This window comes from Sinohyriopsis cumingii, chromosome 3, assembly GCF_028554795.1.
Source record: "Sinohyriopsis cumingii isolate HCF-2022 chromosome 3, ASM2855479v2, whole genome shotgun sequence".
Taxonomy (NCBI): domain Eukaryota; kingdom Metazoa; phylum Mollusca; class Bivalvia; order Unionida; family Unionidae; genus Sinohyriopsis; species Sinohyriopsis cumingii.
This window is the reverse complement of record NC_142963.1, coordinates 74,918,791-74,938,015: the sequence shown is the minus strand read 5'-3', so window position 1 is coordinate 74,938,015 and position 19,225 is coordinate 74,918,791. Positions and strand designations below refer to the sequence as shown.

The 19,225-nt window shown below is 34.3% G+C and overlaps 1 protein-coding gene across 1 annotated transcript; it reads right to left on the bottom strand.

Annotated features, from left to right (window-relative positions):
- Positions 1-10,990: 10,990 nt before the first annotated feature.
- Positions 10,991-18,569, bottom strand: LOC149803125 (uncharacterized). The gene is made up of 4 exons (XM_089951343.1): positions 18,036-18,569; positions 14,116-14,234; positions 12,199-13,398; positions 10,991-11,047 (listed from the first exon to the last, which is right to left on the bottom strand). The coding sequence occupies exons 1-4, from the start codon at positions 18,544-18,546 to the stop codon at positions 11,021-11,023; spliced, it is 1,857 nt and encodes a 618-aa protein (XP_089807469.1). The 5' UTR covers positions 18,547-18,569; the 3' UTR covers positions 10,991-11,020.
- Positions 18,570-19,225: the final 656 nt, after the last annotated feature.

Genomic DNA, 19,225 nt, shown 5'->3' with positions numbered 1-19,225 from the left:
CAAACGAATTAATTCGCGATGTCAATAAGAAATGTGAGAAATGCAGTAAATGAAAATACCGTTCTGATCATTGAAATAGTTTTTTAGGAGAAATATCGTAACTTTTCGCAAATAGAATGGTAGTGTCTCTGGGTTCTATAAAAATAGCACAGAAAAGCATATTAAGGCATAGGGCTATCGCATATCAGAGAAGTACCACTTTAAAATTTAGTCAAAACACTAAATTGGAGAAAAATACAATCGAAGGCTTTTGTAGGAAACTAAGAACCTTAGAATCATTAAACCAAGACGACGAAAAAGTAATATTTCCGCTGGCGAAATGGGCTGTCACACAACGGCTGTTTTGCGATTTCCCCCGTTTAACTATTTTGATACAATGTTAGACTGGTGATAGAAGACATAAAATATATGACACAGGTTTTAGCTGATGTCCCTCCAACGGCTAGCATGCAAGTGACAGGGCATAAACATATCTTCTTTGGCTGACGATAAGAATGGTAATTCATATATTTACATTTATTCATCTTGAATTTCCTCAAAATTTACATTCTCAGTTCTATTAATCTAATGACATTAACCATGTCATGGAAAACCTGATACACACCGGACTTGTACTGAAATTTCAACTAAATTTGAAACTGAAATCTCATTCTCCTTACTGCACCGAATTGACATGATAAATAAAAAGTAGAATTGAGTTGGATCAACAGAAAAATAAAAACCATCCATTCCAGACCAACTGGAACATTTTCTTTCACTGCGCGTTCATTCAAACTATGATCTATATTTAAATTGTAATAGACCTTAAAAATAATTGTTTAATGGCGTAATTCTTTAAAGGTACCATAAGAAATTTTCCGCCTACAATCTAGAATAGTTTGTTTTTAAATAAATATTATGATCATTTAGTCAATCTCATTAAGTTTTCACCATTATTGCTTGTCAATTCATATGTGATATAATTTATTAGATTCGTAGTTTCATTCTATCAGATAACAATGATGTAACATCATTATCCGATTAAGTTAATGTTGTAAATAGCAATGTTTGTGTATAATAGTGAGGAGAGATGTAATGAAAAGAGTTTTATCGATAAAACATTGTTTCCACACATTCCTGTCGCTGGTCATATATTGGAATGCGTGTTGTTGTCTTTTGGAGAGTATGTAGTGAAGTATACTTTACAAATTCTAGGGTATACGTTTAACTTAAGTTGACACGGTTCTTTTATCTACTGTACCCATTGCCACTACGTTTTGGACCTAATAGTAGAAAAACAGAGAAATGCCGCAAGCCTTCAGAGACCTTAAAAATAAAACAAAAATTTGATTTCGCCACTTCTCGTCATACAATCATTTCTTCTTAAACGTTTTGTCTATGATGAGGAACGAGAATAATGAAGTAATAATAATTATTTCCTTTAACATACTTTTTGGATCAATGGTGCTTTTTGGGACATTGTTAATTTTTGAATGTAAGTTTTCTGCTGTCATTTCTCTGTATGCTTCTATACGTTTTGTGCAGTCATTTTTCTAGATGCGTATGTACTATTTGTCATAAATTGTCATAAATTGCACAGATTTTATATATTGTGAATAATAAATTATTGTCTAGCGAACATTTTTGTGTCTGAAGTATTTTGTGAAAATCGCATTCTTTTTTTTAACTCTTTGTATGACTTGTTGATAGATTTAGTCGACAACATGAAAGCGATAAGCTAAACCCCTGTACTGGAGACTAAAGTTAGCTATTCCGTAATCACTTGTTTTAAACTTCATTTGTACGCGAATTAAAGACTCGAGACAATGTTCCGGTACATATGCTTCCTCTTTTGTTAACCTTTCATTTTCCGTTCCCAAACTATCTTATACTACACATTTTATTTCTTCTTTCTTTATCTGGCACGGACTGTAAACTCAGCTTATCGTGCGTACTAGAATTCTAGAAGTGACGCAATTATCATGTTCTGTTACATTTTGCGTTCGTTGTGTTTGTGCTAGTTAAATGTGCATCTAACTTTATAATGGCAATGTGGGGAATCCTTTTAGGCATTGCCGTTTAAGTTGGAAAATTTAAGTAGGTAGACAATATACATATATGCAATTGTTCAGGCATCTAGTCCTCCTTAATCAGAAAGAATAGGTATTATTGCTTTACTAAAAATAAGCTGCCACAAATACGTGAAATAGGCTCTAAGATTTCATTTAACAGCATCTTGGTTGCCTAAAACAGGCAAAATAAAGGCACCCTAGATGCATATTCTATTCGTTTAAGGCAATAATGTCAAATCCACTAAAAATGAATCTATTATGGAAAGAATTCGCCAAAATAATATTATTCAGTAAAACTTCTGTATATGAAGTCATGTTGTATTTCATTGTCAAGGCATATTAACGATGTTGGAGGCTGGTTGTCCGACTCGCTCACTTCGTTGGCGACGAGGACAGTCGAGCTTATAATTTATGTTGTAGGAGGTAATAACCTCAGAGTTAATATGTTTTAATGTTTTAGTTTTTAATGTATTTTGTTGTTGAGCCAGATGTATAAATATGAAAACAACAACCATTGGGGGGGGGGGAGGGCGAACAAGATGAAAAGTTATTTTTATCTCTTGAAGTAGGGTGCTTATTTAAACAAATATAATCTCATGGGGTTACGGTGTTAATTTGTTAAGAGTTAAGATGGTGATTTAGCAAGCATCCTGTCCAAACAGTTGATCTTGTCATTGGTATGGTGATGTTATTTTCTTCTCAAATTAGGTTCGTCTGGTGACGAGTACAGCGTCGTTTTCAACGATATTATTTTTGTCAGGAGTGGGGGAAGGGAAAATGGGTAGGGTGTTGGTTTCAAAAAATTGAAATAAGGTTTGTTTGAGGCTCAGCTTGAACGTATTACAGTAATCCTATCAAAACTACTTACGTTGATGTGCACACATTCAGGCTTCCTCGTGTATAGGAAAACTATTGTCTGGATCAATAACCAACGTTGTTTCGTCAGATTGATGTGCTAGTTTAAAGGCACAATAGATAAAGAGCATAGTAGACAGCTAAATATACCAAAATGAAACCGAAACTGATTAGTGAAAAGGTTCATATTTTGTTGATGGTATCAATAGCCGAGTACAATTGTAAGATGCATGTAAGGAAATTTAATAAAATTATTAATATATAATTACAATGACACATCTGACTTTAACACATTATACATGTATAACACATCTTAAATTCAGCATAATTCGGGGTGGGGGGTTTACCTTTAAAAATATAAATTTTTCTTTTAAGCTTCTTAATTACACTTTTATTTAAATACAAAAGTTTGTGATTTTCAGATCTCTCAACAACCGTATTTACTCGCTTATCATATGAGTCTAACTGCAAACTGCAAAGACCCAGATCTGTCGGTGCATATTGGCCGGCAGATCTGGGTTTGAGCAGTTTGCAGTTAGTGCAGTTTGTGTTGTTTGTTAGGAGAAAGAACTTAGACCCTGATCTGCAGGCGCATTATGCTACGGCAGATCAGAATATTTGTTATTTGCAGTTTGACTGGATTTATAAGCAAGTCTATACTGTACAAAGGAAATCTTTTTCTCTCTGTTTCTACGAATAGGTAACCACAAACTCTTCCAAATTAACATCCATGCATAGTCGTACAAGATATAATATAAAAGGTTAAATTTTAAAGTTCTAAAATTAGCTCCAAAAATAAACTATAAACTTAATGTAACAGAAATTCCTAAAATACAAGGTCAAAATGTTGGATATAGACCGCATCCTCTCAAAAAGTCTAAAATTTTCTCTGGTGTTGTACGGTTGTCACGATTCTTAATTACGTCCACATGAATATCTTAAGTCTTACACAATTACACTGTGTGATACACTCGACAAGAACGTGTTTAATTCTTACAGTACACTGATAAGGCATGAACTTCGATCAAAGTTGACACCACAGGAAGTATGCCTGCTGCCAGGTATGTGTCCTATTTGATATCGGCACACGACTACCTACTTTCTGTGATTTGTTCTATATGATGATTTAATATTTCTTAATACACTTTCATATTTATAAACAATACATGTATATTTAATTTTGAGTTACCTTAAATAAAGCAAATAGCCCAATATTTCACACGATCCTAAATCAGTATCGTGTGGGTCTTAAATAAGAGGAAATTAACGTAATACAAATAAACACATTAAATTATTACTTTACTTTCAGAATCCGTAGTATTCACAGGAATAGAGCATTTGCACGACTAGTGCTCAGAAATTCTGTCAGTTTCACTAACATGTGACGGTTATTAGTAAACCCAAACCACCCACATGTTATACACATCGAACAGTTTTTTTAACAATATCGTCAGGCTAACCTAACACAAATTCCGTAGCGTAATAGTGGCTGATCCAAGAATATAACTTGGAGGGGGGACAAGTAAGCAATGGATATGTGTGATAGGAACGCTACTGAAAATTGGGGGTGGGGGGCTGACCCCCCTCAGAAGCTCCTGCATTTTAAGGGTATCCAGGGCATAATTTTAACCATATAATAGAAGAAAAGAATTAACTTTAGGAAGTGTTATCCTTGTTTCGAGCGTATTTCTTTTATTTGGGGGGTGGGGGCTGAGTAGTCTCTCTCTCTCTCTCTCTCTCACACACACACACTATCCCCGAATCCTCCCGTACGTAACAACTCAGAAATCCCATAAGAAAAAATCCACTAGAACCCTTTTTTTTAAAGACAATGTAGCACATGTCTTCTTTTCTTAAGGATAATTTATAATTACAATAATATGGTAACTTTCATCACCAAAAAACATGAAAAATTTTGCAAAGTGCAGTACAGATCTCTTGAAATGAAGATTTTTTTCAAGGTGCAACATATATTATGGAAATGGCTTGCATCATTATTGACTGTACCGTCATGAAGAAATATGTCACGCTCGCGAGATAATTCGATGTAGGTTGTCACATTTTGCGGGGCTGTGAGAGGTGACCAGGTACGACAATAAGCTGTAACGTAGAAAAGTTAAGAACTCTCTGAAATGCAGGTGAAGTTTATTTTAATCAATCTAATTAACATTATGTGTATAAACAATTTTTTAAAAAATGTCTTTAGATAATCAAACAACCAATTAACCAAATGGTAGCAAATCACACTTAAGATGCAGTAAATAAACAATATTTTTGAAAAACATCAAATCGTTCTGCGTGATTTCAAATAAATACAGAATTTCGCATCGTTGACTATACATGGAGAAAAATCAATTCATTATCATACAGCATGAAGTTGTCTGTGAAAATCTTTAGAATAAAATATTTAATATTATGAAATATTTAATAATAACTCTTATTACTGAATACGTGGATTGTAATGAAGGCAATGAAAATATTATTAAGTTAATGAATCATTTATACATATGACAAAATGTAATAAATTTAATCATGTCATATCCGCTAAGTTTTATATCAGTGGCCATTTATCTCATAATCACATTTACTTTCATGCATGAAATGCTTTCACGAACAGTCGCCCTTTTCGTACAAAATGCATCATTTGTGAAATATAGTCATTTTTCTCGAAAAGAAACTGTTTTCTTTACTACATTTTGTTTAGCTAATACTGTGAAAATATCCATTCTTCATTCTGCATTCTTTAAAAAGTCAAAAGACGTTTTATTTTGTGAAACATCATCAACCAAAGTATCACGACGGCCATTCAGATCACTAACTCCAATAATTAATACATTGGGACGCTGGAAAAGGTTTCATCGATCTGATACTACACGCCGAATTTCGTTGCATCCGACGTATTTTAATGAAGTTAACTTGCAGAACCAAAACCAGGAAGACAAACAGTCAGGGGGATATGACTCTTTCTTGCGAGGCTAAACCAGTCAAAGGTATATATAAGACTACGAGACAATTTTGTATACAAAATTTCCTGACATATATTAAACGGTTCTCGAGTTATGCCAGTTACAAACAACATCCCATGCGGGCATATCAAGTTGATTGTCCAACCCTATAGCTTTTGAGACACACGCTCTTGAAAGGCACATCAAAAGTCGTCAAGTAAAGTAACGCATTCTATTAATCGTCAAAGGTGGCAGCTATCGTTGATTGCTCTTGCTCACGTTAAGATATGCATGTGACACAGTTTTCCTACGTGAGAAAGCCATCTGATATATGCCTATCACACATGAATGCATTTTGTGAGACTCTAGACTGCGACAGTATGCTTATAACGTCACGAACGTCTGCAACGGGTCTAGCTTTTACTTATTGAACACTTTTATCTGGTTTCTAGACAAAAAGCTTATTCAAAATCAATTCTCTTTGGGAAACTCAAATTCTCATGCCCTATGCAATGATTCCGAAATGTCTAAAAAATACTACACCTTTTATTAGCTACTTTGATACTGATGACCTGTCATCTCTATCTCTCATTTTTAATTGAAAAAAAATCCATCATGTGCGTTGTTGTGGGATAAGAAAGTTGTATCCAAATGATACATGATCAGAATTTGTGTGTAAGAATATTGTTTTGCGACTAACTTCTCTTAAACTAAGTAACAAAAAAAGAACGAAAACCAACATGTTTTGTAAAACTCGATAAATTATTAGTTCCCTAGAATACAAAGTGAAACTTTAAAAATAACTTACAGTATTGTGAATTAAATCACAAATAGTCCTAAACGTTTCGTTTCTATCACAAGTCCAAATGTATTCAGTCCCAATTCAAATACAGCGGTATTCCAGTTAAATTCCAATATTAAATGCGTTGATTTGCCTGTAGTCTCAAACGTGCTGATGTGCCAGCGGCTTCATATGTGATGATATATTGACAGTCTTTTGATGTATCACAATAACATAATCCAAAATGTTCTTGGCTGAATTCACTATAATTCTAAAATGATGTTTAAGTCTAAGAATATTATTGAGTAATTCCAATGAATAATAATTAGAATAAATAAATAAATCCAAGCATATTAAACAATGAACACAAAACTAAGACTGATTCTGCTTCGGATGTTCAGGCAAGAATGAATAATTTTTAGGTAAACAAGATTGTATAACTTCCACTTGACTTATCATGTCGCAATTACAATTTTCTAGAAATACTCTGTCAACTTAATTGAAAATTTCCGTTCTGGAAGTCAGAATCAAGACTATATCATAACTCAAATTGAGGTAGACATGTTTGCAATTAATAATGATCTGAATATTTAATCCACAATCATAGAGAAATATTAGCTATGCATTATGTTGTTTAAAAAATGAATGTCACTGGTCAGGTACCCTATTAACTTGATTCTGGACAAGGTCAAGTAAACAATACAGATATACATAACAAAAATCATATAGCAAAGATAGCAGATAATTTAAATTAAATATACATAACAATTGTTTAACCATGTCTGCTTTTTACTATATGATACAAATGATTCAATTAAAGTCATATATAACGACTTTACTGTGAGAATTTTAGGTGGGCAGTTTATATTAATTTTCATTCATCTAGGTTCGTAAAGTATTATGAAATGCCGATTTGGATTTGTTGCTGTTGTTTTGGTTTAACGTCATTTCTTAGCAAAAGATAGACGTTACATGTCGGCCATTATTACTGGTGGAGAAAAACACGCGAAAATCCCGATAACAACCACCGACCCAAGGGAAGCTACTGGCAAGCTTTCTCACATACCCATATAGGCTGAACCCACTCGGACAGACGTGAGATGGAAATAATCGGATAATATGGCATATTTGGCGTTAAGGTGACGCGGCTTCTTAACGTGTAAATTTAAAGAACGTTGCAAATACTGCTTAATGCATTTCACTGAACCTCTAAAGAGGCCACCATTACTAATATAGCGAGCAAAACTAGAGTAACCACTACTAATAAACATCAATCTGACTTCCACAGAAAATAATAAACTACTTTTTACATGCTGACTCGACAATATTTTCCTTTTCTTTACATTATTACATTACAGAAAACAATAATCAAAGTAAATTTCAAAAATTGAGAAATAAATGGCTGGAAAAAAAAGTAGCGAATATGATGCGGAATTGCACACAAAGACGCATACAGAAATCTTAAACTAATTTTGCGATGACTGGGAAAAATTGTAAAAAGAGAATCTCAGTGTGAACTTTTCTTTATAAGCATAAACACAAGTGTGCATGACTTTAAATTCTAGATGCGTGGATATCTTACACAACGATGGATAGTTCAGTGATACAATTTGTATAAGAGATACTGGAAAACAAGCAAATTTAACTAAAGCAGTTCCCCAACTACAGTCAAACCCACTTATCTCGACCTCGGTTATCTCGAGAACCCGTGTATGCCGAAGGTTTTGGCCCGTCAAAAAAATATCCTTCTTTGTTATGCTATTTGTTTTCCACGCTTATCTCGACCCCTGTTAAATCGATAACCCCGTTATGTCGGGCATACATTTCGGTCCGAAGTAACACGTGGTCCCGCTTAATTCGACGAAAGGCAACTTTTAATATCCATCTCAGAAAATACTGGAAAACAAGCAAATTGAATTAATGTAGTTCGCCAACTAGATATAATTTTTTCCGTAATATTTGAAAACGTTTTACATTTTGGCTATAACTGACCTTTATCAAGACAGAGTGTAACGCAAAAAAATCATGTGCAGAAAAACATATTTGCGAGACATTTTGATGGCAAGATATTTCAATGGCATAACTATCGCTATCGAGAATTTGTACATCAAGATACGTGTTACCATAAGAGCTAACCGATATGTTCGCTGACTTTAGCGAGATCGCAAATCAAACTTGAAAAGTACTGATTTTTTATATCTAAAACGGACCAGTTCCATTTAGGCATTTTGGGAACACATACTACGTGCAAGAAGTACTTACCTCCTAAAATGAAGAGCTTGCCAACGTAGAAAACCACTATCCTCCAAAACTGAAGAGTTTACTAGCGGAAGTGTTTCGATAAGCATTAGCATTTTTACATTTTGCAAAAATATATGCTGAAACTTTTTTTACGATGAATTTTAATTGGTCCAGAATGCAATGAAAATATACATTAAATTGACTTAAGAAGGTCATCACAACTCAGAAATGAAAAGGCCAAAAGTGTGTGGAAATATGTCGATAGGCGAAAGGATAATATGTAATTACAATAGCGGTAAGAAAGTTTAGTCCGAATAATTTCAGCTGAACAATAGATCCCGACTTAAACGAGACAAAATTCCTTGGTGTGCTGTTATTACAGAATATACGCATAATTTCCATAGTAATTTATGTTAAAAATATCTACAGTTGTATTTTCAATTAATATTTCCAAATACAACAATATAAGTCTTATTATAATATTGTAAAAGACATATTTTGTAATTTGTTCTTCTTTTTGCTTTTAACCTGCATATATATTGTTTTCCCTAAAAGAAATATCATCCCATAAGATATGAAATGTTTTTCATAAGATATAAACTACTGTAACATATGAAATGTTAATACAGTATAACAATATGATATATCGTTCATATGATATAAAAGTGATGAATTCGCTCTAATATATAAGAGCGAAAATGAAGTACGTGATAATTATATAAATGTATATAGTACCAATTTCATTACATTATGTTTAAAAGGAAAGGAAAGAAATAAATATAAATGATCATTAAATTTAGACACGAAAAGAATGTTGAAATATTTACAATGACCATAATAGAACCACTGGTGCATCCTTTGTATAACCAATACTGAGTAAACTCTTTTGCGTTATATATATATATATATATATATATATATATATATATATATATATATATATATATATATATATATATATATATATATATATATATATATATATACACACAATCAAATAACAGCTTTCAGCTTTTCCAGAATTGCTAGATCAAGAAAGCATGCGTTGCTCAGAGAAATATTAGATATGACAGAAAATGTGACAAACAGTCAAAACTGGAGACCAGCCTAAGCGCTTTCGTAATCATCCGACTCCTTTTGCTCAAAGCCATAAAAGACAATTACACAAACAGAACAAAACATAATCTACAGGACATTTACAATAGATATGTACATAGACGATATACATTGAAATAATAAATAAAGTTAAATGAAGCTGAACATTGCTGCTTTTTAGATTTTGTAAGGCGGAAATGACTAGAGTAAAGGACCAAGTTCATGACATAAGTAATTAGGCCAGCAATGAAACTTGTGCGCCATCTACACTTATCCAGTTAATTTTTTTCTTCCGGATCTGATAGTTTGTTGAACTGGTGAAGTTGTGTTCTGAAATATTATGGCATCAGTGAGTTGGTAAAAATTGTTAGTGTTTAAGAACACTTGTACATAAATGTGTAAATTCCTTTCTCATATTTGACACTTTGTACAGACGAAATGAGAGTTATGACCATGGGTTTAAGAATGCGAATTAATGTCGGGAAATGTGATTTTGGGTACTTGTAAATTCTTCGTTACCTGTTCACAGGATTGAATTAAGCCTTTGAGTCTGAGTGTTCGCAGCTGGCGAATCTAATAGGTTTATTTCCATTACATGGACAATTCAGCAAGGTACATGGAGGAAATACGTTTGTCCTCGTGACACATATCATGTACAAGATTTATCGATCGATTGATCTTTATTTCTATTTAGTCCAAACGATCGGGAGAGAGAATCCTGAGGTGATCGTGATTTGTGTCCCTGCGATATAATCAACTGGAAATAAATAAATCGAATTTTATACTTTTTCTTACAAATCTTTGGGGTTATGTGGGGTGGGGTGTTTTGGTTGCTTTTAGAACAAGTTTTCTGCATTCTTTGTGTACTAGAACAACCTTAAAGCCACTAATGTCTGTAGATAGGTTCTTTCTTATCACATGAAGACTTTACGTAGATGAAGAAAACTGAAGTTGTCTGAATGTTCGTCTCGTGCACGTGTTTGCTAAATGGAAAAGTAGGAGGCGCACATCACATCTGTAGTACATTGACGGATCTCTGAAGTATTTATTATTTACAGGATCGTACATGCTTTACTGGTCTGTAAGTAAATAGAAATGTGTGGTATGAATCTTAAATATCTGGATATAAGTTAGCTTTGTAAAACGCTCTTTGAATGAAATATACGAGAAATGCTGAAGGCTAAGAGGAAAAACACGTTTATACATGGGTGTTGATTACATTATCAAATAAAGATACAGAAGGGTAGAGGAAGATATCTACGTGTTTGGACTAACATTAATGATATCACATCTAACCCTTATGATCTGAATTCAGCTCATTCTTAAAGACAATAATGGATAGATCAGTGATACACTTGTACCTTGTAGGTAGGTTCATAAATAGATTGAAAGGTTCATTTATAGATAGAAAAATAGATAAATATTTCTTGAGTTCATTTTGTGTTTAGAGATTTAGATCTACTTACTCGGTGTATAATTTAATAATTTTCATCAATATGCAAAATTTAAAGTTTCTTGCTATTTGTTCTCTTCGAATCGCATATCAAAACTGACATATAATTTTCATCTTTAATGAAGCTTGTAGTAAGGTTTCAGAATACCGCAGATCCTCTGGGTAGGGTTAAAAGTAAGCTATCCATAAAATATATTTCGTCTCTGTTAATTATGCTTGTCATTTTCATTATGACACAGTTCTTGAATTATTCAAGACATTCATTGTAGGTATAGTGACGTTCGCGGTTGGCTACAGGGTCTTTATGACAGGGTCTATCAGGTGAACAACTGGACATGGTCAAGGCATGTCTTAACACTGGTCAAAGGATGTCTTTGAGAGTAGTTATGCATGCGTAAGCAGTGATTTTCTTTTTGGTTAATATTTTTACGGAACACTGCGAGCCAGTATCCGGGAACGAAGCTTAAAATTTAGATTTAATGATGTTATGATAGGAATTACATTGAAGGCTATTGAGATCTTTGTAACTGTAAAATCGTATTAATGTTCTTTAAACGGTTTTGACACTAGGTCAGTGACTACCCATTGGGATACAGGTTGACTCACATTTATACTGGTTTTTCCCCAACTTTCGGTGCAACTTCAGAATTCCCCCACCCTACTCCCTAAACACTTCTTGGCTTAGTTAAAACTTAAAAATATTTCCCTGCCTTTTCTTAGTTGATTGAATTAGATTTCTCAAATATAAGTTTTTGACTTAAATTTCAAAACACTTACCGGCTTACGCCTGTACTTGAAAATGTCTTTGATGCTGATCAGATGGGTAATTTGGTTCCTTGTGAACCGTTCACATTTGTTTCTGACCAGCTTCTCTAGCGAAATTTCTGTATCGTGGTCTGGACAGCGCACAGTCAGTGTTGCTTTCTGTCTTTCTCCGTAAGTCCGCGGCATTTCCTGTGTTTGCTTTAGTAGAAAGTTTAGTACCTCATCAACATACCTTTCACCACCAACACACTTCATCTTCTGAGAAATATATGCACCTTTTATTAAAATTTCCTCTGTCCTCAGGTACACGTGAAGCAAAAAATGCTTATTTTCTTCAAGTGAGAAGCGGGTATAGCCGTGGTAGAGTTGAAGACCTCCATCCTTTTGAGGAAGTTTGATTACTTGCCATTTACCGACAGCAGCGGAAATTAGACGATAAAAATATCCAACAGGTGGAGATGGGCTATTGAAGTTAATAGCAATATCTAAGGTCGACTCACAGCTTTGACTGATATGCATGACTTTTTCCAGGGGCTGAGTGCGAAGGAATCCTGGAATTATGTATTGTCCTCGTCTTCCCCCACCCAGTCTGAATTCTCGCAACACATCATAGACTAGGGCCATTTTAATAAAATAGTCTTTAAAGCTTCCTACTTCTTCGGTAGCATGTTCTGTGCATTCCTGGATGTACACATCATCTATTAATGCTTCGATTGTAGACCCAAATTCTTGTAATCGCTTTTGCAGTGAAAGGCTGGAAAACGGGCTGATCTGAACAAGACATTGCATGAACTCCATGGGCAGAGCTGTATCCAAAACGATTAAGTCCCGGAGCTCCTCAGTGTCGAAGTAGATGATTTTACCTTGTTCATGCTGGTACTCGAGAAACATTCTGAGTCTCGATGAGTCACCGATTGGTATAATAGAACCGGCATCAATGCTCTCCATTTCTTCAAAGGCCATGGTCTTTAATCCGGCATGTTTCCTCTCTAAAATAATCTTTTCTAGATAAATCCACTGAGCGCTAATTTCTCTCTTGAAACCAGCCCTTTCATCCGCGTGTCTCAGAATGCATTCCAGAATATCATCAAACACAGGTTTCGGTGAAAATGTGTTACTAACGAATATCACATTTTTTACATGTCCTTTCGCTACTGGCGACCTGTTGATATGTTTCCATATCTCCTTCAAACATTTCTCTTTTTCCTCATCCTGAAAAATCAAACAGAAAATAATAATGGCAAAACGCGCTGAACTGATGTTTCGACGACAGATAAACTCGGATCCATAACACTGACAACGTGCACCTAAAGATTGACAACGTGCACCTAAAGATTCATACAAACAACACATATGCTGATAATTTCAACGGTACTTAGAGGATAGTCTAGACATAGATATCACAACTGTTCTATCAGTAAGGTAAAAATGACCCATCAAGGAGTATAAAAATGCATGGAGTGTGAAGCACCTACAATCTAACCAAGTCAACCATAAGTAATGCATTCCTTAAAGTATAATCGGGGCATCATTTCGAAGTTAATAAACCTGAAACGAAATCTAGATCTCAAAGATTTTATTATATTGCATAACACTCTTATATCCTAAGATCCAGTAAAGTCACAATTCTAATGATCAGGTCGTATTGCAAGCACAAACAGGATCAGTTTTAAGTGGTGTTTATCCAAAAGGGAAAGCTTGGAACAGAGTGATTAATTTGTGGCTTAAAACTTAATGCTTTTAGATATTACAGCTGGGCCAGGGTGACATACGTTTTTAAGACTGGTGAATATCAAAGCCAATGAGAACTGAATTAACACAACAGCAATGATTCTTAGTCTCTTCTATACACGAAACCTTCAACAGAAAAGGAACCTATTCTGTCCTGATTACCAGGAACGCAATCAATCATAATTGCCAAAAACGTACCGATTGGATGTTTTCTCCATGCGTGCAGATGACTATGACCGGTGGGAGAACTTTTGGTAGCTCTCTCTGGTTTGAGGTAGAATATGTATGTATTGAGGTCAGCCAGAACTTCAGACAGCCTAAAAGATACAAACACAAAACCATATCAAATATTTATGCATGTATATTTCACATACCAATATATAATAGTACTAAAAGAATGATGACCGTGTGAAATCAATTCAATGTTGCAATTTTCTTGGTAGCAAACATGGAAAATGTATTGCAAAAACGATTTGACGCTAGTCAACATTTCTTAACTTTCTAATGTTCCTTTTCTTTTTCTTAATCCCAAATTTTATTGTTCAACATTACACCGATATTTCATTCTGCCATAGGAAACGATAATAAAAATATCTTGATGAGGAGGGGTGATGTAACTTCATCCAGCTGGGAAACTAGATCCACACACTACCACGCGTATCACACAAACACAAGAAAATTGCAAATTACCTCTTAAACCTGTTCTTCTGAAAAATGGTATCTTCTAGGCAGTGTTCTAAAACCTATACAGAAATATTTGCTAACAATTCCTGCCTCATGTTTATACACGTCTTCATATATAATTCGTAATTCAAAGTACTTTTGGTAATGTCAATACGTGTTACATAACATTTTCGACTTTAGACCGATTTTGAAGCAAAGAAACTAGCTGTCCGTGACTTAGCCATCGCGTCACAGTCAAATTATCGGTTAATTCAAAGAGGACCTTGCCGCGGTGGTGAGAAACTCTATTTGTTGCAAGCAGCCAGTGATGTCACCGGTCGGCTTAGGCTTCGAGACCGGAAAACCCAATATTATAACAGTCAGTGCTATTACCCCAGTCAGCTTTCAAAGAGACCACCGATATCCAATCAGAACTAAGATATTTAAATTTTGGGCGGGTTTCTTACGCAGTTATCCTGTTAGATACATTTTGGAAGAGTCAGGACAGGCTTTGACATGACGAAAGAAGCATCAAGGTACTCCGATAGTAAATTGTGCACTCGTACAAAAGAAGGAAAAAGGAGTAGGACATTCGGACGAGATTTAGAACAATGGCTTCTGATGAAGCTTTCCGGGTGGGATAGAGTGTCAGCCGAAGATTAGAGAGAGAAGAAAACGTGAAGAACATGTGGATATAGGCAGTTGTGCGAAGGTGCAGGTCCAGGAGAGTAGGTACCTGTGCGAAGGCGCAGGGCCGGAGAACGGAAACAAGAGTACCGAAAGTACCGACAAGGTGGAAGTTACAGATGAGAAACACACTAAGAATACGGAAAGGAAACACTCTCACCTTTAATTTCGCGTGATGAAATACTGGCGATGTGAATAAGTCTTTTTACTAATTGAAAGAAATTGCGTAATAAAATTGTCCTGTAACTGTTGAATACCGTGATATAGTTTATTAAATTGTTATACCGTTCACCTTATTATATTTGCTGACTGGGGGCTCGGAGCTATCTTATCTTTTAATTTACCGTCCTTCTCTGGTGTTAGTAATAATGCTGTAGGGGGCACGCGATATATATATATATATATATATATATATATATATATATATATATATATATATATATATATATATATATATATTACACTGTAAGGCTCTTTCACGCTGAATGGCTTGTTTCTGTTGCAGTTAGTGGGTCCTGATAAAGTTTAACAAAATAGAATATTGTATCCCATCCGAAACAGAGATATATGAAACCTCCAACAGAAAAGGAAACCAATCATAATTTGCACCACGTACCGATTGGGATCTTTCTTCATGTATGTAGATGACTATGACCGGTGGGAGAACTTTAGTAAGATAAAGTTATGGATAAAACCTGCTTGGAAGACGAGTGTTTAATATTAAAACATTCACTCTGTCCAAGCCTCTTATGCATTGTTAAATTTGAAAAGTGACCAAAGAAACAGACCCTGTCCTTTAAAGACCATTTTGATGTTTATTCATGACTTACATGAATTAGTAAATTATTCGACTTTAAAGAGTTTGCCCAAAGACACAAGAAAGAAATAGTAAATAACGCTTGGGGAGACTTGAAATGCAGTACAACTACAGTACATGGAAAATATTCAAGGCAATTACATATTATTTAGATGTTAAAAGTTCTCCTTTAACTAGAGAGTGAGAATAATAATAATAATAATAATAATAAATGCACAATCAGCCGTAGACATCGTATCTCCGTTGTTCAAACAAGTACTACTGACCATGTTTTTCCTATATGCAAACAGTATATGTTCCTCATTTCTAATTACCTTTGGTGCAATGAAAGATCATAATATCTCCTTCACGTCTGTATATGTGATGTAGTAAAACTGCATAGAGTTGCATAAATGCTACATAACAAGCATAAAGTGTCCAAATTCCAAAATGAGCTGCAGGAATAAAACTGAAAGCTTTCTGTTAATGTTTAACAACCGCACATCTAGCTCACAATTTTTAAATAAAATCTTGCAAGCATAATGGAAGAAGATATGACTAAATATATACTCTAAATACCCATATTCTTTGCACAAGTTTTCATGAAGCCTATGATGGAACAAATATTCTACTGGTCATACAAATTCCATAAATGCACAATAAGTCCGTTTCATCTGTCGTTTCATTATTTTTTTCTCTCTGAGTATTAAATCTGTGATATTTGTGATAAACGCCAAAACAAAATATTTGCTGAAGAAATAGTTTCTTATTATTTTTAGTTAACTTGCTGATTAGGCCATGAAAGACATTATCTGAAGTTCGCTTGTTAAAACCCCTATGTGACCAGCCATTAACGAGGGGTACCAATAACCACACATTTTGAAGGACGTCTGTTCTGGCGGACATATTGTATGTCCTAAGGCATTGTTTCAAGAAAATATGGGCTAGAGAAAAAAATATAACTCTCATGTACATCTGCACCCGTTACACAGATTTCAATATTTTTCAGCAAACAATGGACAAGAAAAAACAATTAATGAACCATAGTCTAGTCTAGTCTACAACGCTTGATAAACATCCTTCATTTAGTTTGGAATTAGAACTTATTGCAAACTGATTACATCAAATATCCTTTTAAATAATTTTAAAAAAATATTCTCACATACGTGCCCCGAAAACAAATAAGTAATACCTTTATTGGACAGCGGCATCAACTACATATTTAACTGAAAAAGTTTCAGTAGACACCCCCTCCAACAACTGCGTGAGGTCTGAGGATATGTGATATAATGATGAAATCACATAAATATCCCGATTTGACAATATAATACAAAGTTTCCACAAAGAATGTCAGAAAATTAGTAACACATTAATGTACATCTCGATCACCCACATATATAGATTACAAAGTTTCATTAAAATGCTTGACAGATAGTATGCGTAGAGGCGATGACGAACTTAATTCTCGCAATGCCCACCGTTTATAAAATTTTTCAAGACATTTTCTTAACATGGGCAAGCGGAAATAAGGAAACGTTTTCTATGCATCGACACCAACCACATATCTATCCTACCAAATTCAATTAAAATCCAACAAACATTGTGGGAGACGCCATGATAAGTTTTGGCATTAATGACTGAATAACGGACGAAAAATAGATTGACACACCGGGACAACAACAAAATCTAGGAGCTTCTCCCTTCTAAAATAAAATTTCGAAAAATTTCCCCAGTAATGGTCAAGAGAAATGTATTTAAATAAAAATTAAATAAATTGTACATTTAGTCAAACATATCTATGTAACATATTTTTATTAACATCTTCCAAGTGGATTGCGAGGAGAAGGTATAACAAACTATATCACAGATGGGTATTCGTTTCTAAAGATTTTATTATATTGTTTAGAAATATGATACCCGCAACTGAGCTGCTCGAAAATGTATATAAGCGATATACAAATGGCAAACCTACCCGTGACAGTGTGTCGGAGGATTCCCTTATCACCATTGTGAGACTCACTTTCTTTCAATAAAGCATCAAGGGGTTCCGACAAATCCATAACTACTAGATAGACTGCATTTGGCCTCATGTAAGGTTGGTGCAGGTTGTAATAATCACCGGCGAAATCCAGATAAGAAACGTAAATGTAATCACATGATGAATGCTCCTTTTTACACAGAACATTTTGTATGTACACCATATCCAAGTTATCTAAACGTTTGTCCCTGGAGTCCAGATTTTCCATTCCGACATTTAGTTTTTGTGAAGTTGCATTGCTCAAGGATAGAACTGCATCAATGTCTCTAAATTCATCAGATGCTAATTCATCGTTCTCCAAATAGATACTTGATTGTTTTTCGTATACAGGGTACTGGATGCTTTTCGTCGCTTTCAAATTAGAATGTTCTTCTTCACAAGTTTTTTCTTCGTCGGATTCATCGCATTCAGCATAATCCTCAGCACTTTTCATAGCGTTCGCCATGGTGTGAAGGTTGATGTCTTCTTCATAGCCTATATAAATTTCAGAGCTAATACATTGAATTTTCTTATGTGGCATGTCACAATTATAATCTATATTAATGACCTCTTTAATTTACAGATAAAGGTCACACACACACACACATATATATAATTTCAAACTTTTTCGTCAAATTTGTCAATATATTATATGATAAATCTTTTTTAAAAATAAACCCTGACACATGTCTTATATTTAACAAACACATTTAATTCAGTGTACTGAGATGTGATAATAAAAAGAGTATGTTTACATTTAAGACAATTTAATCCTTCTGTTTAAAATGTATATACAAGAAACAAACTAAGAAATAAAAAGATAATGATTACGTCAACATGCATACTTACTTTCAAGACACCGTTGTTACAGTTCCTTAGAGTAAACTATCACACATCACATAATATTATCGTTTTGAAATTTGAATGACAGGACAAACCGTTCACACTACTTTATACATCTAACAACATCTATGTTACATCTATAACACCGTGGCTCATTAAAGTTTTAAAGAATAAAAAATAAATACATTGATAACCTACTATAGTTCGTGTCCCTGCGGACTAATTTTCCATCTTTATCCATGTACAATTTACTCCAGGAACGATGAAAGTCAATACATTTAGTTTGTTTTTCTTCTCTGACT

What these genes read in the sequence shown, in the direction of transcription:
- LOC149803125 (XM_089951343.1), bottom strand. Translation starts at nt 18,546, where the DNA reads ATGGCGAACGCTATGAAAAGTGCTGAGGATTATGCTGAATGCGATGAA. An exon ending in CCTCCGACACACTGTCACGG is followed by an intron (nt 14,235 to 18,035) that starts GTAGGTTTGCCA and finishes TGTATCTTTTAG; the next exon opens with GCTGTCTGAAGTTCTGGCTG. An exon ending in TCAAGTACAGGCGTAAGCCG is followed by an intron (nt 11,048 to 12,198) that starts GTAAGTGTTTTG and finishes ATTTACTTACAG; the next exon opens with ACCAGTAAAGCATGTACGAT.